Source organism: Bombina bombina, chromosome 6 (genome assembly GCF_027579735.1).
Source record: "Bombina bombina isolate aBomBom1 chromosome 6, aBomBom1.pri, whole genome shotgun sequence".
NCBI lineage: Eukaryota > Metazoa > Chordata > Amphibia > Anura > Bombinatoridae > Bombina > Bombina bombina.
In genome coordinates, this window is record NC_069504.1 from 231243810 (window position 1) to 231261612 (window position 17803).

The following is a 17803-nucleotide window of genomic DNA, read 5'->3' on the forward strand; positions in this document are numbered from 1 at the left end:
TGGAAATTGAACGCCTAGTGCTTAGTCATAGAGGTTTCTCTGACTCAGTGATTAATACTATGTTACAGGCTCGTAAATCTGTTTCTAGGAATATTTATTATCAAGTTTGGAAGACTTATATTTCATGGTGTTCTTCTCATGAATTCTCCTGGCATTCTTTTAGAATTCCTAGAATTTGACAGTTTCTTCAGGATGGTTTGGATAAAGGTTTGTCTGCAAATTCCTTAAACAGACTCTTTCTGTTTTATTTCACAGAAAGATTGCTAAGCTTCCTGATATTCACTGTTTTGTTCAGGCTTTGGTCCGTATCAAGCCTGTCATTAAATCAATCTCTCCTCCCTGGAGTCTTAATTTGGTTTTGAAGGCCTTACAGGCTCCTCCTTTTGAGCCTATGCATTCTTTGGACATTAAACTACTTTCTTGGAAAGTGTTTTTCCTTTTGGCCATCTCTTCTGCTAGAAGAGTTTCTGAATTATCTGCTCTGTCTTGTGAATCTCCTTTTCTGATTTTTCATCAGGATAAGGCAGTTTTGCGGACTTCATTTAAATTCTTACTTAAGGTTGTGAATTCTAACAACATTAATAGAGAAATTGTTGTTCCTTCTTTGTGTCCTAATCCTAAGAATTCTTTGGAGAAAACCTTGCATTCTTTGGATGTGGTAAGAGCTTTGAAATATGTTGAAGCTACTAAAGATTTCAGGAAGACTTCAAGTCTATTTGTTATCTTTTCTGGTTCTAGGAAAAAGAAATATATATATATACTGTACATACACACACACAAATACACATACAAAATGAGTAATTAAAAAATATCATAAAACTATGTAACACAGGAGTGGCACCCAGTGTGGTGGTCTGCTGCTGTAGCCATCTGCTTCAAGGTTAGACGTGTTGTGCGTTCATAGATGGTAATCTGTATACCTTGGTTGTAACGAGTAGTTATTTGCGTTACTGTTGCATTTCTATTATCTCGAACCAGTCTGCCCATTTTTCTCTGACCTCTTACATCAACCAGTCATTTTCGTCCACACAACTGCCGCTCACTGGATATTTTCTCTTTTTCTGACCATTCTCTGTAAACCCTAGAGATGGTTGTGCGTTAAAATCTTAGTAGACCCGCAGTTTTTTTAAATACTCAGACCAGCCCCTCTTGCACCAATAACCATGTCACGTTCAAAAGTCACTTAAATCCCCTTTCTTCCCTATTCTGATGCTCAGTTTGAACTTCAGCAAGTCGTCTTCACCAAGTCTAAATGCATTGAGTTGCTGCCATGTGATTGGCTGATTAGCAATTTGTGTTACCAAGCAATTGAACAGGTGTACCTAATAAAGTGGCCTGTGAGTGTATATACACCTAGCCTTTTTCTGTTTTGTTTTTGGGCCATATAAATCCTTGCTTCCCTGAGTAAATACAACTTTTGGAAATAGAAAATGCGTATCCAGTCAAAAAGTCAACACTTGGTGAAATCAGATTTTATAGTAAAAGTTTTATTCATACTACTTTTCTGCAAAAGTGCAAGATGTTCAATGTATCAACAATTAAATTCTTAATTTTAGTCATGTTTCTTTCATGTAATTAGCAAGAGTCCATGAGCTAGGGACGTATGGGATATACATTCCTACCAGGAGGGGCAAAGTTTCCCAAACCTCAAAATGCCTATAAATACACCCCTCACCACACCCACAAATCAGTTTTTACAAACTTTGCCTCCTATGGAGGTGGTGAAGTAAGTTTGTGCTAGATTCTACGTTGATATGCGCTCCGCAGCAGGTTGGAGCCCGGTTTTCCTCTCAGCGTGCAGTGAATGTCAGAGGGATGTGAGGAGAGTATTGCCTATTTGAATTCAATGATCTCCTTCTACGGGGTCTATTTCATAGGTTCTCTGTTATCGGTCGTAGAGATTCATCTCTTACCTCCCTTTTCAGATCGACGATATATTCTTATATATACCATTACCTCTACTGATTCTCGTTTCAGTACTGGTTTGGCTTTCTACTACTTGTAGATGAGTGTCCTGGGGTAAGTAAGTCTTATTTTCTGTGACACTCTAAGCTATGGTTGGGCACTTTTATATAAAGTTCTAAATATTTGTGTTCAAACATTTATTTGCCTTGTCTCAGGATGTTCAACGTTCCTTATTTCAGACAGTCAGTTTCATATTTGGGATAATGCTATGAATTAATCAATTTTTTTCTTACCTTAAAATTTGACTTTTTCCCTGTGGGCTATTAGGCTCGCGGGGGCTGAAAATGCTTCATTTTATTGCGTCATTCTTGGCACAGACTTTTTTGGCGCAAATTTTTTTTTCTGTTTCCGGCGTCATACGTGTCGCCGGAAGTTGCGTCATTTTTTTGACGTTTTTTTGCGCCAAAAGTGTCGGCGTTCCGGATGTGGCGTCATTTTTGGCGCCAAAAGCATTTAGGCGCCAAATAATGTGGGCGTTTTTTTTGGCGCTAAAAAATATGGGCGTCGCTATTGTCTCCACATTATTTAAGTCTCATTATTTATTGCGTCTGGTTGCTAGAAGCTTGTTCACCGGCATTTTTTCCCATTCCTGAAACTGTCATTTAAGGAATTTGATCAATTTTGCTTTATATGTTGTTTTTTCTATTACATATTGCAAGATGTCTCCGATTGTCCCTGAGTCAGAAGCCACTTCTGGAAAAATGAGAACTGAGTTTCAGTTCTACCAAAGCTAAGTTCATTTATTTTAAATGTTATAAATGTTTATCTTTAGCTATAGTTTCTATTAAGTTATTATGATATACTTTTACATACAGATTCCATTAGTATTTATGCTTTATACATTTCCATTCTTAAGTACAAGAAATGTTTAGAAGATTTATAAGAAATATTTTTTCTGATTAAGGCTTTGTCTGACTTCGTGCCTTCTAATACAATTTTTAGGTCTTTTTCACTTCTTTTTTAATTATTGAAGTTTCAAATGACCAACAACATACTGTTTTATCCTTCTCTGATGATGTTTTTTTCTCTTTCAGAAATTCTCTTCATCAGATATTGACACTAACAAATCTACTTTTTTATATACATTTTTTATTATTAAAGTACATTTGTTCTTTGTTGAAGAGGTGTTGATTATTTTGGATATTAAGGTAACTAGTTCTTTAAAACTAGCTGACACTATTTCTGCCTTTTTTCTTCTGTGATTTCAGAGGTTTTCTTTCCAATTCCCCATACTAGGGAATGGAATAGGCTGAGAATTTTCTTTTATTTTTAAAAACTATATTCTTTGTCAGCAGTTAAATTTAATTTGGAGGGTTCTCCAATTTATTGGAGCTATCTCTACTCCTACTAATTATGCTATTGTTTTTATAGCAAAATAGTATTTATTTTCCTTTATATAGTTATATCTTATTTCTGGAAAATTATTTAGTTTCAGGTACTTTTCTTGGTCCTGTGATATTGCAATTGCTTCATTTTTTCTGTTTACTTTAAGATCAAGTATCAGATTATGATTTATTTTAGCATTGTTAAAGGGACAACATTTACTAGACTAGGTGCTGTTGCATTTGTCTTGTTTTGCATTTTGCAAGTCCTCTGTTTTGACTGGTCCTTTAAACTGGACTATCATGCTAATGATTTCATTTGTGTCTTCATTTTATTGAATATATTCGCAAATGAGGGTTAATCTATGTCTTTAGCTATTTTAGCTAGAAGAATTTTTGTGATTTAAAAAAAAAAAAAAAAGAAAATCCATATTTCTTTTGTTCTAAGATAATCAATTATAATTGGATTCAATTCTTAACTGTTACTATGGGCTTCAAGATTGAGTTCTAAGACTAAACTTTAAGCTTATACTAGTTTGGTTGTTCTTATTAAGGAACGAATTCCTGAGTTCTTTCCCAAGTAACATGTTTATAATTGGGGTTCGAAATCGGCTCCCTAATATTGCGATGTACGTGCCGTATTCCAGCTTGGCTGGTAAGGGGCAGGTTAAGACTTCTTTGAAATTTATTTGGTTCTATTCTGTCCAAATTTCTTTGATTTTATTCCAGTAAGGCTAACACTTTCTTTCAGTGTGTTTCTGTACAAGAAACTTCCCAGGTATCTGTCCAGATCCAGGGATCCTCAGGCGGAAGCAGTGGATGCATTGTCACTTCCTTGGAAGTATCATCCTGCCTATATCTTTCCGCCTCTAGTTCTTCTTCCGAGAGTAAATCTCCAAGATTCTGAAGGAATGCTCGTTTGTTCTGCTGGTGGCTCCAGCATGGCCTCACAGGTTTTGGTATGTGGATCTTGTCCGCATGGCTTCTTGCCAACTCAAATCCTTAAATTTAAAGGTATGAAGATTGAACGCTTGATTCTTAGTCAAAGAGGTTTCTCTGACTTTGTGATTAATTCTATGCTACTGGCTCGTAGATCTGTATCTAGGAAGATATATTATCGAGTCTGGAAGACTTACATTTCTTGGTGTCTTTCTCATCTTTTTTCCTGGCATTCTTTTAGAATTCCAAGAATTTTACAGTTTCTTCAGGATGGTTTTGATAAAGGTTTGTCTGCAAGTTCCTTGAAAGGACAAATCTCTGCTCTTTCTGTTCTTTTTCACAGAAGGATTGCTATTCTTCCTGATATTCATTATTTTTATACAAGCTTTGGTTCGTATAAAACCTGTTTTTAAGTCAATCTCTCCTCCTTGGAGTTTGAATTTGGTTCTGGGGGCTCTTCAAGCTCCTCCGTTTGAACCTATGCATTCACTGGACATTAAATTACTTTCTTGGAAAGTTTTGTTTCTTTTGGCCATCTCTTCTGCTAGAAGAGTTTCTGAATTATCTGCTCTTTTCTTGTGAGTCTCCTTTTCTGATTTTTCATCAGGATAAGGCGGTGTTGCGAACTTCTTTTAAATTTTTACCTAAGGTTGTGAATTCTAACAACATTAGTAGAGAAATTGTGGTTCCTTCATTATGTCCTAATCCTAAGAATTCTAAGGAGAGATCATTGCATTCTTTGGATGTTGTTAGAGCTTTGAAATATTATGTTGAAGCTACTAAGAATTTCCGAAAGACTTCTAGTCTATTTGTTATCTTTTCCGGTTCTAGGAAAGGTCAGAAGGCCTCTGCCATTTCTTTGGCATCTTGGTTGAAATCTTTAATTCATCATGCTTATGTCGAGTCGGGTAAATCTCCGCCTCAAAGGATTACAGCTCATTCTACTAGGTCAGTTTCTACTTCCTGGGTGTTTAGGAATGAAGCTTCGATTGATCAGATTTGCAAAGCGGCAACTTGGTCTTCTTTGCATACTTTTTCTAAATTCTACCATTTTGATGTGTATTCTTCTTCTGAAGCAGTTTTTGGTAGAAAAAATACTTCAGGCAGCTGTTTCAGTTTGATTCTTCTGCTTATAATTTCAGTTTTCTTCATTATAAGATTTAAACTTTTATTTGGGTGTGGATTATTTTTCAGCAGGAATTGGCTGTCTTTATTTTATCCCTCCCTCTCTAGTGACTCTTGCGTGGAAGATCCACATCTTGGGTAGTCATTATCCCATACGTCACTAGCTCATGGACTCTTGCTAATTACATGAAAGAAAACATAATTTATGTAAGAACTTACCTGATAAATTCATTTCTTTCATATTAGCAAGAGTCCATGAGGCCCACCCTTTTTTTGTGGTGGCTATGATTTTTTTGTATAAAGCACAATTATTCCAATTCCTTGTTTTTTATGCTTTCGCACTTTTTTCTTATCACCCCACTTCTTGGCTATTCGTTAAACTGATTTGTGGGTGTGGTGAGGGGTGTATTTATAGGCATTTTGAGGTTTGGGAAACTTTGCCCCTCCTGGTAGGAATGTATATCCCATACGTCACTAGCTCATGGACTCTTGCTAATATGAAAGAAATGAATTTATCAGGTAAGTTCTTACATAAATTATGTTTTTTTGTCACTTCAGACTATCAAAATGTATCAATGTTCGGTGTGTTTGTGGTGTTTTTTAATTTAAATTAATTGTTTACAGGTACAACCCAGTCCCTTCCAGTATTATTTCAAGTGATCGTTATGATTCTATTATTGGCCATCCTGGGTCCTCTGGTTACTTAGAATCTAGAAAACTTTATCACAGTAGACTAGAAAGAGAAGACTCAACAGATTTTAAAAAGGTAATAAGGTTTGTAAAGTCAAGCAGCATAAATGTGTATTTTTTCATAAACTTGTCGGAAATTAGATACTTGATAATGATATTCCACTTACTCGCTACTCATTAATTGCTATTATTACAAGAGTCTTTCAAATTTCCTGAACTATTCAAGATGATATCTTTGTCATGTTAGGTAGAAACATCGCAAAGTTCAAACTCTTCCCTATAGATACTCCTTATTCTTCCTCAGTTTTGTTATATCATTTATATGGTTTTGTAAAATTGTGTAATCAATGTATGAGTTCCCGCCCGAATTTACCTGTTTACATTTTCATTTTGGGATAATCCAAAGCTCTCCGTAAACTCTTGACGTTCGTTTCACAATAACGCTTCCTCAGAGGGGATGTAATGGGTTCACTGAGAGCTTTGTGTCTCCCTTTTTTATCAACTTATCGTAGACAATTCTATATTTATACATGCATATAGCCATATATTATGTGGTTATGATTATTTAGTAGGTTATCTTTCTATTGCAAAGCTTGCAGTGTAATGTTAATATTAATTGCAGCTCCCGGATTGTAGGAGCCAAGTGTACATTTATTCAACAAGTTTTTGCTATATTAGAAATTTAAATATTATATTTCCATCTCGTCATTAATTTCAATATGGATAATATGAGGGCACATTGCTATGGTTTAAATGTGTGACTGTTTTATTCAATTAAAATCTAGCGTTCTAATAATTTACATTTATCTTAATAGGCAGTAATTACAGGGTTCTGCACTCTTTCTGGTTGTATGTCTATTTACAACTATTTAGTATTTATTGCTTGTAAACCTCACTTTAGAAAACTTTATGAAATTAATATTACAGTGATTTATAATTATTTTAAAAACTGTTCATTGTTTGTTTTTTGTTTTTATTGCTAGCTATATGAACAGATTATGGCAGAAAATGAAAAACTGAAAGCACAATTACATGATACCAACTTGGAATTGACGGAGCTTAAGTTACAATTAGAAAAAGCAACTCAGGTTTGGAAGATGTCTTAAATTATTATCTTGCCCATAGCGTTGTCTTTATTGTTCTGATTATTATAAATAGGGATTTATTCTTTGATAACAATCTATATATCTGTTAGAAATGTACATGACCACAATGTAAAGGTAGTTTTTAACTTTGTTGACAACAGATGTTTAAACAATATAGTTACATTTCAGTGTTCTTATACACCATTATGTTCTTTCCTGTGTGTCCCTGCACTGGTCCTAGTAACCATACGTTAGCCAAGTAAACAAAAAGACTAAGTGAGAGACACATTGGTTATTAGATATGGTACATTGGAAAGTTTGCTGGCTAAGTATTAAATGAGAAGGCATTTTCAAAGTTAAATTAAGGGGTGTAAGAATCTTGAGTAGCAGTAGATATGGGTTTTCCAATATGTATTGTCTGAGGAAAGGAGTAGTGACTCATGAAATGTCATTCAACTAAAGTTTTTCAATGACAATAAATGCCTCCTGGTGAAAATACTGTATAGAATAATCTCTGGCAGCTGGAACCTATTTATAGATATGTATATTTCTTTCCTAAGACATGGAGAGTCCACAACATCATTCCAATTACTAGTGGTATACTTATTCCTGACCAGCAGGAGGAGGCAAGGAGCACCACAGCAAAGCTGTTAAGTGTCACTTCCATTACCCATAACCCCCAGTCATTCTCTTTGCCTCTCTCAATGTAGGAGGTGAAGCTCGGTGTCTGAAGATTTTTTTCTTCCTTTTTTGGGTACTTTTCCCTGCAAGCAAAGATTTTGGTTTAGCTGTGTCCACGCCAATCTCTTAAGTAAGAGTAGTGGTGGCTTTTAAGTAGTTAGGAAGTGGTGAGGTGGTCCTTACTTTGTTTTCCCAACATATTTGCTGCCCTAGTCACAGAAAGCCAGAGTTGGTTGCTCTGTTCTTTTTCCACAGGTCTCTGTTAGGAGTATGTGTCCTTTCATGTCTGGTGAGCTGTCTTCCTGCCGGACAGCTAGATTTGAGGTAACGTTGACTGCAGAATATTGGGACAGGATAATGCTTTATGCATAGGATTTGCTAAGGCAGTGGGCAGGCACATTTGTATGTGGAGGCTGGGGGTTAAATCTTCTCTTTATTTTGGGAAGTTTTCCTCTGTGGCTCTTTTTGTTAAACATTTGTAGTGTGGCAAGTTTTAAAGTCTTCTTATATTTTGGACAGGGAGCTGTAAACAGCTTTCATTTATCCTTTACTATGGCAGGGAACGCGCACTTTTAGTTGCTGCACAGCTCCTGTTTGCCGGACACGTGATCTTCCAACTCTGAACGGAGTGGCATCACTTAGTTGCTGCACTTCTGTGTCGGCTGTTGCGGCGGATGTAAAGTGAAGTCTCTAGCAGTCCCTGTGCTTCCAACGAATTGGGATTCCTCTGAATTGCGGTAGGGCACCTTAGACTGTCTGAGGTGTTGAGGTCTTTTTTCCTTTGGGGCAGTTTTGTTTAATTTATTTTATTTTTTAGCATGTTTTCTTAAAGTGACAGTAATCTTTATTTTGAACATTTTAATTTTGGGGTATTTTCTCCAACATTGGTGTGTCCGGTCCACGGCGTCATCCTTACTTGTGGGATATCTCTTCCCCAACAGGAAATGGCAAAGAGTCCCAGCAAAGCTGGCCATATAGTCCCTCCTAGGCTCCGCCCACCCCAGTCATTCTCTTTGCCGTTGCACAGGCAACATCTCCACGGAGATGGTTAAGAGTTTTTTGGTGTTTAAATGTAGTTTTTATTCTTCTATCAAGTGTTTGTTATTTTAAAATAGTGCTGGTATGTACTATTTACTCTGAAACAGAAAAGGATGAAGATTTCTGTTTGTGAGAGGAAGATGATTTTACCAGACAGTAACTAAAATCGATTGCTTTTTCCACATAGGACTGTTGAGATGAAGTAACTTCAGTTGGGGGAAACAGTTAGCAGACTTTTCTGCTTAAGGTATGACTAGCCATATTTCTAACAAGACCATGTATTGCTGGAAGGCTGTCATTTCCCCTCATGGGGACCGGTAAGCCATTTTCTTAGTCAAACAAACAGAATAAAGGGCTTAATATGGGCTAAAAAACATTTTTATGGGCTAAATAGATTGCTTTATTTGGGCATTTTATTCATATTTATGCTGACAATTCGCATTTATAAACTTGGGGAACGTTTATTAAACGGCAGGCACTATGTTAGACACCTTTTCCAGTCAGGGGGCCTTCCTAGTTGTAGACTGGGCCTCATTTTCGCGCCATTACTGCGCAGTTGTTTTTTGAGAGCAGGGCATGCAGATGCATGTGTGAGGATCTGAAATTTGCTGGAAAAGCTTCTAGAAGGCGTCAATTGGTATCGTATTCCCCTCTGGGCTTGGTTGGGTCTCAGCAAAGGCTATAGCTGGGACTGTATAGGGGTTAAATTTGTAAACGGCTCCGGTTCCGTTATTTTAAGGGTTAAAGCTCTGAAATTTGGAAATTTGGTAATTTTTGAACATTTCCTTCATACTTTTTCACATATTCAGTAATAAAGTGTTTTCTGTTTAAAATGTAAAGAGACAGTAACGGTTTTGTTTTAAAACGTTTTTTTTGTGCTTTGTTGACAAGTTTAAGCCTGTTTAACATGTCTGTGCCTTTGGATAAGCTATGTTCTATATGTATGAAAGCCAATGTGTCTCCCCATTTAAATTTGTGATAATTGTGCCATAGCGTCCAAACAAAGTAAGGACAGTACTGCCACAGATAATGAAATTGCCCAAGATGATTCCTCAGATGAGGGGAGTAAACATGATACTAAATCATCTCCTACTGTGTCTACACCAGTTTTGCCCACACAGGAGGCCCCTAGTACATCTAGTGCACCAATGCTTATTACCATGCAACAATTAACGGCTGTAATGGATATCTCCATAGCAAATATTTTATCCAAAATGCCTACTTATCAGAGAAATATTCAAAGGTAAAGCTCTATTTGGACCAGAATTGAAAGAGATTATTTCAGACATCACTGGGGGAAAGGGCCACGCCCTTCCACAAGATAGGCCTTTCAAGGCCAAAAATAAGTCTATTTTTCGTTCCTTTCGCAATTTCAGGAACGGACCGGCCTCTAATTCTGCATCCTCTAAGCAAGAGGGTAATGCCTCACAACCCAAACCAGCCTGGAAACCGATGCAAGGCTGGAACAAGGGTAAGCAGGCCAAGAAGCCTGCCGCTGCTAACAAAACAGCATGAAGGAGTAGCCCCCGATCCGGAATCGGATCTAGTGGGGGGCAGACTCTCTCTCTTTGCTCAGGCTTGGGCAAGAGATGTTCAGGATCCCTGGGCGCTAGAAATAGTTTCTCAGGGTTATCTCCTGGAATTCAGGGAACTACCCCCAAGGGGAAGGTTCCACATGTCTCACTTATCCTCAAACCAAATAAAGAGACAGGCGTTCTTACATTGTGTAGAAGATCTGTTAAAGATGGGAGTGATACACCCAGTTCCAATAAAGGAACAAGGAATGGGATTTTATTCCAATCTGTTCGTAGTTCCCAAAAAAGAGGGAACTTTCAGACCAATTTTGGATTTGAAGATCCTAAACAAATTTCTCAGGGTACCATCGTTCAAGATGGAAACCATTCGAACGATTCTACCCACTATCCAGGAAAGTCAATTTATGACTACCGTGGATCTAAAGGATGCGTATCTACATATTCCTATCCACAAAGAACATCATCAGTTCCTAAGGTTCGCTTTTCTGGACAAGCATTACCAGTTTGTGGCCCTCCCATTCGGGTTAGCCACTGCTCCAAGGATTTTCACAAAGGTACTAGGGTCCCTTCTAGCGGTTCTAAGACCGAGGGGCATTGCAGTAGTACCTTACTTGGACGACATTCTAATACAAGCGTCGTCCCTGTCAAAAGCAAAGGCTCATACAGACATCGTTCTGGCCTTTCTCAGATCACACGGATGGAAGGTGAACATAGAAAAAAAGTTCTCTGTCTCCGTTGACAAGAGTTCCCTTCTTGGGAACAATAATAGATTCCTTAGAAATTAGGATTTTTCTGACAGAGGTCAGAAAGTCAAAACTTCTAAGCACTTGTCAAGTTCTTCATTCTGTTCCTCGTCCTTCCATAGCGCAGTGCATGGGAGTAGTAGGGTTGATGGTTGCAGTAATGGACATAGTTCCTTTTGCACGAATTCATCTAAGACCATTACAACTGTGCATGCTCAAACAGTGGAATGGGGACTATACAGACTTATCTCCAATGATTCAAGTAGATCAGAAGACCAGAGATTCACTCCGTTGGTGGCTGACCCTGGACCATCTGTCCCAGGGAATGAGCTTCCGCAGACCAGAGTGGGTCATTGTCACGACCGACGCAAGTCTAGTGGGCTGGGGCGCGGTCTGGGAATCCCTGAAAGCTCAGGGTCTATAGTCTCGGGAAGAGTCTCTTCTCCCGATAAACATTCTGGAACTGAGAGCGATATTCAATGCTCTAAGGGCTTGGCCTCAACTAGCAAAGGCCAGATTCATAAGGTTCCAATCAGACAACATGACGACCGTTGCGTATATCAATCATCAGGGGGGAACAAGGAGTTCCCTGGCGATGAAAGAAGTGACCAAAATAATTCAATGGGCGGAGGATCACTCCTGCCACCTGTCTGCGATCCACATCCCAGGTGTGGAAAACTAGGAGGCGGATTTTCTGAGTCGTCAGACATTCCATCCGGGGGAGTGGGAACTCCATCTGGAGATCTTTGCCCAAATAACTCAATTATGGGGCATTCCAGATATGGATCTGATGGCGTCTCGTCAAGGTTCCTTGCTACGGGTCCAGATCCAGGGATCCCAAGGCGACTCTAGTAGATGCACTAGTAGCACCTTGGACCTTCAACCTAGCTTATGTATTTCCACCGTTTCCTCTCATTCCCAGGCTGGTAGCCAGTATCAATCAGGAGAGGGCCTCGGTGATCTTGATAGCTCCTGCGTGGCCACGCAGGACTTGGTATGCAGACCTGGTGAATATGTCATCGGTTCCACCATGGAAGCTACCTTTGAGACAGGACCTTCTTGTTCAGGGTCCATTCGAACATCCAAATCTGGTCTCCCTCCAGCTGACGGCTTGGAGATTGAACGCTTGATTCTATCGAAGCGTGGGTTTTCAGATTCTGTGATAGATACTCTGGTTCAGGCCAGAAAACCGGTAACTAGAAAGATTTACCATAAAATATGGAAAAGATATATCTGTTGGTGTGAATCCAAAGGATTCCCATGGAATAAGATAAAAATTCCTAAGATTCTCTCCTTTCTACAAGAAGGTTTGGAGAAAGGATTATCTGCAAGTTCTCTAAAGGGACAGATCTCTGCTTTATCTGTCTTACTACACAAAAGACTGTCAGCTGTGCCAGATGTTCAAGCATTTGTTCAGGCTCTGGTTAGGATCAAACCTGTTTACAGACCTTTGACTCCTCCCTGGAGTCTAAATCTAGTTCTTTCAGTTCTTCAAGGGGTTCCGTTTGAACCTTTACATTCCATAGATATTAAGTTACTATCTTGGAAAGTTTTGTTTTTGGTTGCAATTTCTTCTGCTAGAAGAGTTTCAGAGTTATCTGCTCTGCAGTGTTCTCCGCCCTATCTGGTGTTCCATGCAGATAAGGTGGTTTTGCGTACTAAGCCTGGTTTTCTTCCTAAGGTTGTTTCTAACAAAAATATTAACCAGGAGATAGTTGTACCTTCTTTATGTCCGAATCCAGTTTCAAAGAAGGAACGTTTGTTACACAATTTGGACGTAGTCCGTGCTCTAAAATTCTATTTAGAGGCTACAAAAGATTTCAGACAAACATCTTCCTTGTTTGTTGTTTATTCTGGTAAAAGGAGAGGTCAAAAAGCGACTTCTACCTCTCTTTCCTTTTGGCTTAAAAGCATCATCCGATTGGCTTATGAGACTGCCGGACGGCAGCCTCCTGAAAGAATCACAGCTCACTCCACTAGGGCTGTGGCTTCCACATGGGCCTTCAAGAACGAGGCTTCTGTTGACCAGATATGTAAGGCAGCGACTTGGTCTTCACTGCACACTTTTGCCAAATTTTACAAATTTGATACTTTTGCTTCTTCGGAGGCTATTTTTGGGAGAGAGGTTTTGCAAGCTGTGGTGCCTTCCGTTTAGGTAACCTGATTTGCTCCCTCCCTTCATCCGTGTCCTAAAGCTTTGGTATTGGTTCCCACAAGTAAGGATGACGCCGTGGACCGGACACACCAATGTTGGAGAAAACAGAATTTATGCTTACCTGATAAATTACTTTCTCCAACGGTGTGTCCGGTCCACGGCCCGCCCTGGTTTTTTAATCAGGCCTGATGAATTATTTTCTCTAACTACAGTCACCACGGTACCATATGGTTTCTCCTATATATATTTCCTCCTGTCCGTCGGTCGAATGACTGGGGTGGGCGGAGCCTAGGAGGGACTATATGGCCAGCTTTGCTGGGACTCTTTGCCATTTCCTGTTGGGGAAGAGATATCCCACAAGTAAGGATGACGCCGTGGACCGGACACACCGTTGGAGAAAGTAATTTATCAGGTAAGCATAAATTCTGTTTTTTATTTTTGCAGCTATGGACATGGATCAAGAAGCTGTTTCTTTTCATAAATGTCTATTATGTCTAGAGGTCCAAATTGTTTTGCCTATGCAATTTTGTGCTATAAGTTTAGCTAGAATGTAAAGATAAATTATTGCCCTCTGAGCCTATTGTCTCCCAGGATAATGCTGTTCAGGTTATGCCGCAGCTTTCTACTCTAACGTCCCAAGCCTCATTTGCGTCACATACAGTGCCCTGCATTTCCTCTCGGCCTCCTGGAGGCGTATATTTGCCTGTAGATTTTGCTGCACAGATATCTTCTGCGGTATCTGCTGCTTTATCTGCTTTTCCCATGTTGGGGAAGCGCAAGAGGAATTCTAAACATTTTTCTGATATTAAGGTGTCTGTCGCCTCTACTGCTGCGAAGGTTGTCCTGCATCCTAGTCTGATGAAGAGGATACCTCTGTAGCTTCTGAGGGTGAAATCTCAGATTCGGACAGTATAATTCCTTTAACTGACTCTGAAGAAGTATCCTTCAGATTTAAGCTTGAACATCTCCGTGTACTAATATAGGAGGTATTGTCTACTTTGGACGACTCCGATTCTTCTGTCGCTGTCAACCCTAAGAAATCTAGCAAACTTAACAAATACTATGATGTTCCTTCCTCTGTGGAAGTGTTTCCTGTTCCAAACCATGTCGGAGATCATTGCACAGGAGTGTGATAAGCCAGGGATACCCTTCTCCCGGTCTCCCGTTTTTAAAAATGTTTCCTGTTACTGACTCCATTCAAGATTCATGGCGCACAGTGCCTAAAGTAGAAGGGGCTATTTCTACTCTGGCTAAGAGAAATAAGATTCCCATTGAGGACAGCTGTTCCTTTAAGGATCCCATGGACAAAGAGCTGGAGGCTTTATTTAAAGAAAATAGGTTTATCAGGGTCTACAATGGCAACCTTCAGTCTGTATTGCCACAGTGGCAAGTGCAACATCTTATGGGTGTGATACTTTGTCAGAGTTGATTTTAGTGGAAACTCCTTTGGAGCAGATCCAAGATAGGATTAAGGCCCTCGAACTAGCCAATTCCTTTATTTCTGATGCTAACTTGCAAGTCAAGGGTAAGACCCTGTTTGGTCCTGGTCTTTCTACCACAATACAAGAAGAATAGACCCAAAGGGCGTCAAAATTCTAATTTTTGTTCCTTTCGTAACTTCAAAGGTCAGAAGTCTTCCTCTTTCAAACCGGAGCAGTCCAAGTCCTCTTGGAGATCCAATCAGACTTGGAATAAGGGGAAACAATCAAAGAAGCCCTCATGCGAGGTCCGGTACTTTACCAGGTGGGGGGCAGTTTTTCCTTGTTTCAACAAGCTGGGATACGCAATGTCCCAGAACCTTGGGTTGTGGACGTAGTATCTCAAGGTTACAAAATAATTTCAGAACTTTTCCTCCCATGGGCAGATTACACCTCTCAAGGTTATCTGCAGACCAGGTAAAAAGAGAGGCATTCTTGAACTGCGTTCAGGACCTGTTTTTTTCCCTGGGAGTGATTGTTCCAGTTCCTCTAAGTGAACAGGGTCTAGGATTTTATGCAAATCTGTTTGTGGTTCCCAAAAAAGAGGGAGCTTTTGAACCCATTATAGACCTGTAGAGTGTCAACAAATTTTCAGGGTTCCGTCCTTCAAGATGGAGACCATTCTTTCCATTCTTCCTTTAGTACAAGAGGGTCAGTTCATATCGACCATAGACCTGAAGGACGCGCATCTTCATGTTCCCATCCACAGGGATCATCACAAATTCCTGAGATTAGCTTTCCTGGACAAACACTTTGTAGCTCTTCCTTTTGGCTATGCTATAGCTCCCAGAATTTTTAAAAAGTTCTGGGGGCTCTTTTGGCAGTTGTCAGGTCTCAGGGAATCGCGGTGGCGCCCTATCTGGATGACATCTTTGTTCAGGCGCCATCTTTTCAAATAGCAAAATCTCATACGGAGATCTTGTTGTCTTTTCTACATTCCCACGGATGGCAAGTGATTCTAGAGAGGAGTTCCCTTGTTCCAGCTTCAAGGGTGGTTTTCTTAGGGACCATCATATATTACCTATCAATGAAGATCTTTCTGATGGAGGTCAGAAAAGCAATAATGTACCTCTTCTTGCCTCTCTCTTCTGTCTACTGTCTGACCGTCATTAGCTCAATGCATGGAGGTAATTGGTCTGATGGTTGCCTCCATGAACATAGTTCCATTTACTCGGTTCCATTTGAGAGCGCTGCAACTATGCATGCTCAGACAATAGAACGGAAACCATTCAGGTCTGTCCCAGATGATAGACCTGGACCAGTTGACAATAGACTCTCTTTTGTGGTGGATTTCTCAGGATCATGTCTCAGAGACCCTCCTGGGTGGTTGTGACCACGGACGCCAGCCTGCTAGGCTGGGGAGCAGTCTGGGACTCGCTAAAGGCTCAGGGCCTATGGACTTGAGAGGAGTGTTTTCTTCCGATAATAGATCTTGAAGTTGAGAGCGATCTTCAATGCTCTAGTGGCCTGGCCTCACTTGTCTTTAGCCCGGTTTATCAGATTCCAGTCGGACAACATCACCTCAGTGGCCTACATCAATCACCAGGGAGGAACTCTTAAGTTCCTTGGCCATAAAGGAGGTGACTGATTATTCAGTGGGCGCAGACTCACAATTGTCTCCTCTCTGCATCCACATTCCAGGAGTGGACAAGTGGGAGGCGGATTTTCCGAGCAGGCAGACCTTTCATTCCGGGAAGTGGGTCTCCATCCGGAGGTGTTCTCCAGGTTAACCCTCAAGTGGGGGGTGCCGGAGTTGGATCTGATGGCGTCTTGTCATAACGCCAATCTTCCAAGGTATGGTTCAAGATCAAGAGATCCTCAGGCCGTCCTGATAGATGCTCTGGTGGTTCCTTAGGATTTTGGTCTAGCTTACCTGTTCCTCCGTTGGCTCTCTTTCCACGAGTCATTGCTTGTATCAAGCAGGAGAGAGCGTCTGTAATTCTAATAGCTTCTGCATGGCCTTACAGGATCTGGTTTGCAGACCTAGTAAAGATGTCTTCTCTTCCTCCTTGGAGGTTACTTCTGATGAAGGACCTTCTAACTCGGGTTCCTTTCCTCCATCCAAATCTTGTTTCTCTGAAGCTGACTGCATGGAGATTGAACGCTTAGTTCTGGCCAAGCGTGGTTTTTCTGAGTCAGTCATTGATACCATGCTTCAGACTTGCAAGCCTGTTTCTCGTAAATTTTACCATAAGGTATGGCGTAAATACCTATATTGGTGTGAATCGAAAGGCTTCTCTTGGAGTAGGGTCAGGATTGCTAGAATTTTGTCTTTTCTCCAGGAAGGTCTGGAGAAAGGGTTGTCAGTCAGTTCTCTGAAGGGTTAGATTTCTGCACTGTCTTATTTTTACACAAACGTCTGGCGGTTGTGCCAGATGTTCAATCTCTTTGTCAAGCCCTGGTTAAATCTGTTGCTCCTCCTTTGAGCTTAAACCTTGTTCTTAAAGTGAAGGTCAATTTTGATGAATTGGTGCCCGGTTTTTAATAATCCTATTAAAAACCAGGCAATAATTCATCAAAATTGACCTTCACTTTAAATTTTGCAGCAGACTCTGTTTGAGCCAATGCATTCTGTAGATATTAAGTTATCTTGGAAAGTTTTGTTCCTTATTGCTATTTCCTCTGCTCGTAGAGTTTCTGAACTTTTGGCTTTACAGTGTGATTCCCCTTACCTTGTTTTTCCTGCGGATAAGGCGGTTCTTCGTACTAAATTGGGGTTTCTCCCTAAGGTGGTTTTGGATAGAAGTATTAATCAGGAAATTATTGTTCGTTCTCTCTGTCCTAATCCTCCTCAAAAGGAACGTCTGTTGCATAACTTGCATGTTGTGCGCGCTCTAAAATTCTACCTACAGGCTCCTAAGGATTTTCTCCAGTCTTCTGCCCTGTTTGTTTCTTAGGAAAGCATAGGGGTCAGAAGGCAACTTCTACTTCTCTTTCCCTCTGGTTGAGAAGTATTGTTCGTTTTGTTTATGAGACTGCTGGACTGAGGCCTCCTGAGAGAATTACGGCTCATTCCACTAGGGCTGTTTCTCCTTCCTGGGCCTTCA

General features: G+C 40.1%; 1 protein-coding gene across 4 annotated transcripts in view; it reads left to right on the forward strand.

The window, feature by feature from the left end:
* The window catches only part of PPP1R12A (protein phosphatase 1 regulatory subunit 12A), an 875274-nt gene that overhangs the window by 758440 nt on the left and 99031 nt on the right, over nucleotides 1-17803 (forward strand). For all 4 annotated transcript variants that reach the window (XM_053716754.1, XM_053716755.1, XM_053716757.1 and 1 more), the window contains 2 exons: nucleotides 5976-6117; nucleotides 7025-7129. In XM_053716754.1, coding sequence (XP_053572729.1) covers nucleotides 5976-6117; nucleotides 7025-7129 — 247 coding nt within the window. The remainder of the gene's footprint in view (nucleotides 1-5975; nucleotides 6118-7024; nucleotides 7130-17803) is intronic.